The sequence below is a fragment of the Pagrus pagrus genome, assembly GCF_965226575.1.
Source record: "Pagrus pagrus genome assembly, chromosome: 5".
In the NCBI taxonomy this organism is placed as follows: domain Eukaryota; kingdom Metazoa; phylum Chordata; class Actinopteri; order Spariformes; family Sparidae; genus Pagrus; species Pagrus pagrus.
The window spans coordinates 25,059,305-25,067,936 of NC_140189.1; the positions used below are offsets into that span (position 1 = coordinate 25,059,305).

The 8,632-nt window shown below is 41.6% G+C and overlaps 2 protein-coding genes across 3 annotated transcripts; both read left to right on the forward strand.

The window, feature by feature from the left end:
* Nucleotides 1-404: 404 nt before the first annotated feature.
* Nucleotides 405-3,864, forward strand: selenoh (selenoprotein H). Its single transcript, XM_084352925.1, has 5 exons — nucleotides 405-470; nucleotides 869-992; nucleotides 1,219-1,361; nucleotides 2,257-2,376; nucleotides 3,601-3,864. The coding sequence occupies exons 1-4, from the start codon at nucleotides 452-454 to the stop codon at nucleotides 2,361-2,363; spliced, it is 393 nt and encodes a 130-aa protein (XP_084209051.1). The 5' UTR covers nucleotides 405-451; the 3' UTR covers nucleotides 2,364-2,376; nucleotides 3,601-3,864.
* Nucleotides 3,865-4,266: 402 nt separating this feature from the next.
* On the forward strand, nucleotides 4,267-7,472 carry clp1 (cleavage factor polyribonucleotide kinase subunit 1). 2 transcript variants are annotated; one of them, XM_084352923.1, is made up of 6 exons: nucleotides 4,267-4,366; nucleotides 5,239-5,543; nucleotides 5,712-5,819; nucleotides 5,908-6,027; nucleotides 6,263-6,400; nucleotides 6,501-7,472. In XM_084352923.1, exons 2-6 carry the CDS (start codon nucleotides 5,262-5,264, stop codon nucleotides 7,185-7,187), a joined length of 1,335 nt encoding a protein of 444 aa, XP_084209049.1. In that variant the 5' UTR covers nucleotides 4,267-4,366; nucleotides 5,239-5,261; the 3' UTR covers nucleotides 7,188-7,472. The 2 variants fall into 2 exon arrangements, with proteins under 2 accessions (XP_084209049.1, XP_084209050.1); XM_084352924.1 differs by lacking the exon at nucleotides 4,267-4,366 and adding an exon at nucleotides 4,619-4,720.
* The last annotated feature ends 1,160 nt before the right edge of the window (nucleotides 7,473-8,632 follow it).

An 8,632-nucleotide genomic window follows, 5' to 3' on the forward strand; every position in this document is an offset into this window, starting at 1 on the left:
GCTGTCCTCTAAGGTCAGTTTGTTTACTCGGTTTATTTAGTCATGAAAACAAAGACAGTTTGTTTATTTAGTTTGTTTAGGCACAATAAATCAGTCAGTGAAGATGTTATGCTTCTGATTAAAAATGTTCCCCCAAAACTACATACTGCACCTTTAACAACCATTTCCTTATCCAAGGGGTTTTAAAAATGGCGGCAAGGAAGGCCTACTGATTCTTCAACAAAAGCTACATTACGGTCTGTATAATGTATATTCTGTACGGTCAAATACATAAATGTCTTTGAAATGTATATTTGTACATATATACATATATTGGTGTTGTCTATCATTGAGAAAACCTTAAGTTTGATGATAGAAATGTTCCCCGGTAATGGTTTCGTCCGGCTTCCGGAAAACCCCTTCAGCGACACTTTGGTACAGTCGACATGCGCGCGAAAGATTTGTAACAGCAATGGCGTCTAAAGCAGCAGGTGGGTGTGTTGTGTCGTATGTGTTGTCCAGGCCCACTGAAAGTCATAACAACTGAGTCATTCAGTGACAATTTAGAGATGTGACATGTCTTGTTTAGTTGACACACAGGTGAAGGTTGTTTTACGGCTGTCGTCATCTCATGTTTGTGTTAAACTTGCTCGTGCCTCCTGCTAACTAGTCAACAGTAGCTATCGTCATGGCTAACAGTGGAACAAATCACTCAAGCTTTATTTACATGACAGTTAGCTACATCAACATTTCAGTTTTCAGTCGCAGGAGTGTTAAACAGCTGTCAGTTATCCAATGTCAAATCCTACAACAGTCCCTTTTAAGTAGTCGGGGTCGAAAGCTGCAGCCTGTGTGATGAAAACAAACCTGTAGCATCACCTGTGTTCAGGTCGTCGAGGGACGAAGCGCAAAGCGGAGGTTCAGGTAGAGGAGGAGAAACCATCCGTGGAGGAGGAGGACAGAGGAGAGGAGGAGGACGGCCAGGAAGGCCAAAAGGTGGTCATTGAACACTGGTGAGCAACTTCATGAAATCACACTGTTGCCTGTATGTCATTACTCACTTTCATGAAGCAGTTGAGTAGTGGTATAAAATGGTATTACTAATGTAGTGTACCATAGACTTGTACTCAAGTACAGTACTTGTGAATGTACTTAACTGTTGAATCACATGCAGCAGAAGGACGGATAGATTTAGTAACCTTCACAGATGTCCATCTGATGGTTGATGTGTTATTTCAGTAAGAGCTGACGAGTGTATGGGCGTAATGCTGAGGAGGTGAAATCTGCCCTCCTGGCTGCCCGCCCTGAACTGACTGTGGCGCTCAACCCTGAGAAACCCCGCAGGAACAGCTTCGAAATCACTCTGCTGGATGGAGGCAAAGGTAAAGAGGGCGGAGAGGGAAAATCCAAGAATAACTCAACCATTTGGTGCTCCCAAGGGTCTTTTTCAGCCAAGTCGCTTTGTCTCAGTTTTTGGGCTTTTACCCGTTTGTAGCAGCTATTAAAGGTTCGGTTCACTAAATCTACAAACAGAAACATACCTCTCTGCATGCTATGCACCTAGTTTGGTTTCACCTCTGAGATGGATACTGGTGGCGGGACAATCACAGGCCTTCTTTTGGACAGTTTTACCTTCACTTTTTAAGAATTTTCCATTTTAAAACAGTTGGTAGCAGAACCTGAGGAGTTGTTTGCAGAAAGACCAATACGGGCAGGAAAGGCATATACAGGAATATGATATAAACATAATCTTCAGGGTGATTCCAATTAAATCAAACACATTTTTAACCATCCAGGAAATTGACACCACAAAATTACTGTCATTTAATCTTCACAGATTTCACATCAGCTGTAAATCTGAGGTGTTAACAAAGGAAGTGAATAAAGTAAAATCCTGCCAACACTTGTTCCCTGACTGAATGTCTCATTAAACCCGGCTAGAACAGTCAACAGGGCTGTGTTTACCAGGGGTGCAGAATAGCCGCCAGAGGGGATAAAGTTAGCAAAAGAATGAGACGTGTGAAAACATAATACTCCCATGTCTAATTACACACAATGTGTGCTCCGTTTATTGTGGTAAATGATTATTTGTGCTCCAAATTTAAGTGGTTTGTACACCTATTGCTGTTCACATTTTTAATTAGACGACTTAAATTGTCTTGAAAGCATTTGATTTTACTGCTCTCCTCTAGAGGCTTTGATAACACATGGATATTACTGCCCATCTCCTGTATTGTCCTCATAAATGACTGTTTCTGTTACTTCTGATCCATAAAGAAACATCTCTGTGGACTGGAATCAAAAAGGGTCCGCCACGTAAGCTGAAGTTTCCTCAACCTGATGTTGTAGTTGCTGCTCTACAGGAGGCTCTGAAGGCTGAGTAGACGCCCACTGAAGGTTTGTCATTTCAACGCCGTCAGATGGAATAATTTAACAGGGAAAACACAAAATATAACAAATATATCAAGGATTTTGAAGGCCACTTTAAATAAGTACTTTGAGTCAACTGTGAAATGAAACTTAAGGGCTTGGTACGTTACTTTGTATTAGTGGTAAAAGGGTTCTGCAATCATTGTCTTTAAAACATACATGTTTATTATTTGTGATAAACCAAGGCTTTGCAGAGCTCATTTTATAATGTCTCTTTTCTTTAGGTTGTTTTTAAAGTAAGTTAAAATGTGATTCATTACAAGGGATGTTTGATATCACCAACCTAGTTTGTGGACAAGAAAGAAGTTAGGTTTTTAAAATATTGAAAACTAAAAAATTAAACTGAGTATTTTCTGTAGCCCTTTGAAATGTTCTCCACTAATTCACAAAAGTAAAAAAAAAAAAAAAAAAAAAAAGTTGGCTTTGTCAATTTACACTACTTATTTTGTCGCATAATTGAAATGCTGAAGTAGAAAAGGTTTCCTTCCAAAATGTATACAGACATTTGTTTGTTCAGCCTTTTTTAAATCATAAAATAAGACTCATCACAATGACTCACTGCTTCCATCCATCCTCTTTCTTCAAAACAAAACTTTTTTTTATAAACAAAAAACAGTTTCCAGCGCACACAAAGAAGCTCACACACACACACACACACACACACACACATGCTCCCCGAAATAGAATGAGGATTATGGACTTGACTCATAGCTTGTTAGTTGGGTTTTTACCAGCATTTCATAAGATGCTTCAATGTGTCTGTCACTGTTCCCTTACATAAATTTGCTTTTTTTTCCCCCCCAGAGCCATGTGTCATAACCCAAACTTGGATTTCTTTCATGTATTATGAGTCACCAGGCTTATGGAGGTGTTCACCGCTTGTTAGTTGGTCTTATGAGACGGTGTCAACCCTCAGCCATTAAGACTAAAACTAACAGAATGCCTACTTTCAGTGGCAGGCTAGATGCCAAGGTGAAATTAGGAGTTCAGAAATTGAAATGAATGCTAATTCATGCTAATGCTTATTCAATTCGGTCAAACTTTCTTTACCCCCACACTTTGCAAGTGTTTCTATTGCTGCTGGTTGAGACTGATTGGGAATTGAGGCTTTAGAGGAGCTAGTAACCCATAGTGTATAAGCAATGTTTATATTTTAGAGTTTAACAAGATAAAATCATGTCTTACATGCAGCCAAGAGTTCAGGAGATGTGGCCCATGGAAGCAGAATGATGAGGAGTGACTAATGGGATGTTCTCAGTCCCTCCTCTGATGATCCCGGCTCCAACAGCTCACATTTCCTGGATACATGCTGACACCTAGTGGAGCGACTCTGAACCTATATATTTCTCAGCTGCATAATCCTGCTGATCTTAAAGTGTTTATTCCCCATTTGACAACGGTTTATTGTGCTTTTATACTTGTTTTTGGTTAAATAAAGTTTTCTTTTGTTTGTTATTGTGAGTGTGTTTTTTTTGTTATTTATTTCTATTGCAGGAATAAACAACGTCAACAACATTTCAGATTTTTTTGCTAAATTGTTTTGGATTGATATCTCATTTGATGTCTCGAGCTCTTTAAGTTCTTCATACATTTAGGGATGATGAAAAAACATTTTCTTCAGTATCTAAAAAACAGTTCATCCACTTTTGATTATCTTTATGACATTAACCCTCAAAAACATTTGTGACCATCTCACAACAAATGTAAGTTTCTGTCTCTTGAATTAAACTGAATTTTCACTTGTGGTTGAAAGTATAATTGAGTAACTGCTAGCTTTAAGCAATGAAAGATCCCAAAATGGCTTTCACAACCAAACATGTTTCACCGACGAGCCTCAACAAAGCTTCAACGTGATTTGTTGCTGAGGATGTGACGTCATCATCACGCGACCAGCCACAGCAGCGGTTGCTCGAGAGTTGGGAACATTTAATCCTACAATAAGGCTTGAAATCTGCCCGTAAGTACTTTACATTAAAAATAATCACCCTTTTGACATTCAGCTTACACTATGGGAGTAGTTTACTGACATTTGGAGCGTCTGAAGGCTTAAATTCCGCCTTTATTGCTGAAATAACCGTGGCTACGTTAGCTACGGCCTGCTAGCTGCTAATAACCAATGAGCTGAGTTGTCCTCACAGTGTGCTCATGTGTAGGTAAACATGCTGTAAAATCTTTCAGATAAACTCTTAGCTACTTTAGCCAAAGTTTATCCCAATACTACAATGTCTCACATGCGAAGGAGCAGATATTTCTGTTCAACGTTAAGCCTCGTTAAGGTTGAGCGGTAACTAGTTGCTATCTAGGATCGAAGGTAACAACATGATGTAAAAATGAAATGCCTTTGGTTGAGTGGGTATGATTAGTAGAAGCATTTCTCTTTATGGTACCGGTATGTGCTTCAAATGTAATATGTTTAACGAATTGCACCACCTGGGGCATCTCTCCTCCATACATTTAGTCTGTAACTATCCTTAAAGCAGTGGTTCACAACCTTTTTCCTCAAGGGAAAACCTTTTCTATCATCGAGTAAAGTGATGGCCCCCGACTAAGTGACATATTTTATGGATATTTCATATTATATGTTTAATGCAAAACTATGACAGCAGAGAACAACCTTAAACCTTGAAATTAATCCATAAAGTGAATGCACTAACTGCAAAAAGTTTGTTTTGCAGATTATTACCTGTGAATATTGCATCAGAGATAACCTTTCATGGGAACCTTTTCCCATGAACAGTCTCTCTTTGAGTGTTTGAACTGCATACTTTCCTAAGGAGCACAAGACTGTGTGCATTTAACTTTTTCATTTTAATATGCCATTATTGCCAGGTATAGACGTTCTCTTGTCAGTCATGGCAACAGAGGGTGAAGTGAAGACGACTGAAGATGCTCCAGCATCCGGGAAGGCCTGCACCAGGTTTGACCTGGAGAAGGAGACTGAACTTCGGTTTGAGGTGGAGGCAGGGGAGACGGCGGATGCGGCAGAGCCAGTTGAGCTGGAGCTCCTCACAGGGATGGCTGAGGTGTTTGGTTCAGAGCTGAACCGCAACAAGAAGTACATATTTGGACCAGGCTCCAAGATCGCAGTTTTCACCTGGCAAGGCTGCAGTGTGAATCTTTTTGGGAAACCAGAGGTGAGCACCTGATCAAGGGTCTATTTGAAAGTTTTTCTATTTTTGCTTACTTGGTGATTAAACTTGCTATGGAACATGGTATCACATTTAACCATGTGTGGCTTCATGAGTTTGACATTTCATGAATGTGAGGCTCAAATAATTTGCATCTCTCCCTCATTGTCACAGGTGGCTTATGTGTCCAAGGATACTCCCATGTTGCTCTACCTGAACACACACGCTGCCCTGGAACAGATGAGAAAACAAGCAGAGCGAGACAATGAGAGGGGGCCGAGGGTAGGTTGTAATCAAGAACTATAGGCAAGCTTGTCAGATTCAATTAAATTAATTTTCCATTGACATTGAATAACTAATCATTCCTCAGGTGATGGTGGTGGGACCTACAGATGTGGGGAAGTCAACAGTGTGCCGACTGCTATTAAGCTACGCTGTGAGGGTGGGCCGCCGGCCAACACTGGTGGAACTGGATGTCGGACAGAGTGGGGTAAGGATGAATTGGAAAATATCGACCCAATCTATGGAAATTAGGGGAACATCAATGGCTGATATTTGTATTATTACAGTCACGTGTACAATAAGTTCTGAAAAACAATATTTTGAGTTTTTTAGGGTATTCCGGTGTAACAACAGTAAAAACAGAGAGAGATATAACATTATAGCTCAGGATTTCTGCACAAAATTGACAACAGTGAGTATGTAAAGTATGTTCTGCTCCTCAGGTGTCTGTACCTGGGACAGTGTCAGCTCTGTGCATTGAGCGTCCAGCAGATGTGGAGGAGGGTTTCTCAGTCCAGGCTCCTTTGGTTTACCACTTTGGCTCTACTACCCCAGGGACCAACATCAAACTTTACAACAAGGTGAGGAAAGAAAGATTCTGGATGTTTTAAGTCTGTGTTGTCAACAGTTATTTTGTTTGTCTCTGCCCAATTTAATCTGTTATTTACTCTTAATGTGCAGCTGACGTCACGCCTGGCCGAGGTGTTTTCCCAGCGCTGTGAGGTGAACAGGAAGGCCAGCGTGGGAGGCTGTATCATCAACACCTGCGGCTGGGTGAAAGGCTCTGGATACCAGGCTCTGGTCCACTGTGCTTCAGCCTTTGAGGTTGATGTGGTGCTGGTGCTGGACCATGAGAGGCTCTACAATGAACTCAAACGAGACCTTCCTCACTTTGTGCGGGTGGTGCTCCTACCCAAGTCAGGAGGAGTGGTGGAGCGATCCAAGGATTGCCGTCGGGATGCTCGGGATGAGAAGATCCGCGAGTACTTCTACGGCTTCCGTGGAGTGTCCTTCTACCCGTTTTCCTTTGAAGTGCGTTTCGCGGACGTCCGCATCTACAAGATTGGGGCACCATCTATTCCGGACTCGTGTTTGCCACTGGGAATGTCTCAGGATGACACACAGCTAAAGCTGGTACCTGTGACACCAGGAAGAGACCTTACGTACCATGTGCTGAGCGTGAGCAGTGCCGAGGACGGAGAGGACGGTGCTCGAAAGAGTCTTGTGGAGAGCCCTGTGTGTGGCTTCATTGTGGTGACTAATGTGGACACGCAGACACAGGTGATGAAAGTGCTGTCCCCGGCGCCCAGACCACTGCCCAGACACACTCTGCTTATCATGGACATCCGCTTTATGGATATGAAATGATGAGGCTCGGTCGCAAAAAAAGAATTTGTGCCAAAGGAGCCGGATTCTGTTTCAAAGTCGTCTAGTTTGTGCTTTATAAGGACTAAAGAGGGCAAAGAGAGAAAGATTTAAGTACTGAAATTGGTAGCTGCTGTAAATTATACCCCATTTTACAGGCCGCACTGTACAGATGTTTGGGCAATTTGTGGAAAAGGATGTTTTATCGGTGAAGGAATTATTTTTGTGATAATCTGTTTTATAAACACTTTTTTTCTCTTTGAGTAATAAATTTTTATATGTGAAAAATTCTGTGTTTTCTGTTAATTACACTAGGTTCTGTTGTCAGCATATTTTCCTATCTAACATATGCACTTCATATCATTTCACATTTATCTGCGTGTCTTGTAGATAATGGACTAATTATGAAAACATTTGTGTGTCTGTGCTTGATTACATTTAATCAAGCCTGTGAAAGCCTTTTTAGTACTAAAATAGAATATATAGAATAATAGTGTTTCCTCAAACCCTCATCCAAAATTGCAATCTTACCATGAATGTGTCTGAAGTGGGAGACATGCCAGACCTTCCCTGCTGTATACATGCAGCAGTGGTCATCATGTCTGTTTGGACATAAGTGGGGCAAAGGACACTAAACTGTAGGCGACATCCTGACTGACAACACAGTACCAGTATGTTAGTAACTGTTTAGGGGCACTACAATATGAGCTCCTTTGAGGTTTACTCTGTAAACACCTGACAGCTCATAACAGCAGTGTCCAATATTCTATAGGCCTACATGCTCATTCACATTATTATGATGTCAATATTTCTCTAAATGTTATGACAGCAATGCAAACAACAATTTAAGTTGGACAGAACATCTTTACTTACATGAACAGTAATCTCAAATTGAAGCAACACACACAGTGTGATGCGCAGCAGCTGCTTCTTTGCTGTACGAAGCCTCTTCAGAGTTGCTGCCAGCCTGTATCCAAAGTAGTCTTCCTCGTCTCGATAGCCGGAACTTAGGCTCATCAGCTCGGCCTTAAAGGGGCAGGGCTAGACTAGGTGTGGGTGTGCACTCAGAGGGCATCGTGGTCCCTGGTATGGGCATGCAGGAGTTCTCCTCTGGGCTCAGAGGGCGCACCGCATGGCTGATGGCTGGACTGCATGAGGGCCCCCCAGCTGCAGGAGGGCTCGGCTCAGATGATGCCCCATGTTGGAGCATTTTGGCTGCCCCTGGACGCAAGGAATACAGGCAGTGTGGCACTAACCTCCACCTCCATATAACGCTTTGCATGAATAAATTCATCCTGAAGCCTATTTCACAAGAAAATAAGCAAAGACTACAGACTAATTATTCTTAGCTTATAATTGTGGCAGTTTTTAGGCATAGAAGTTTAATGAAATCATACGTTTTCGCTATTACGACCCACAACCGAGACACCAGACTCTTTGATTTTCTG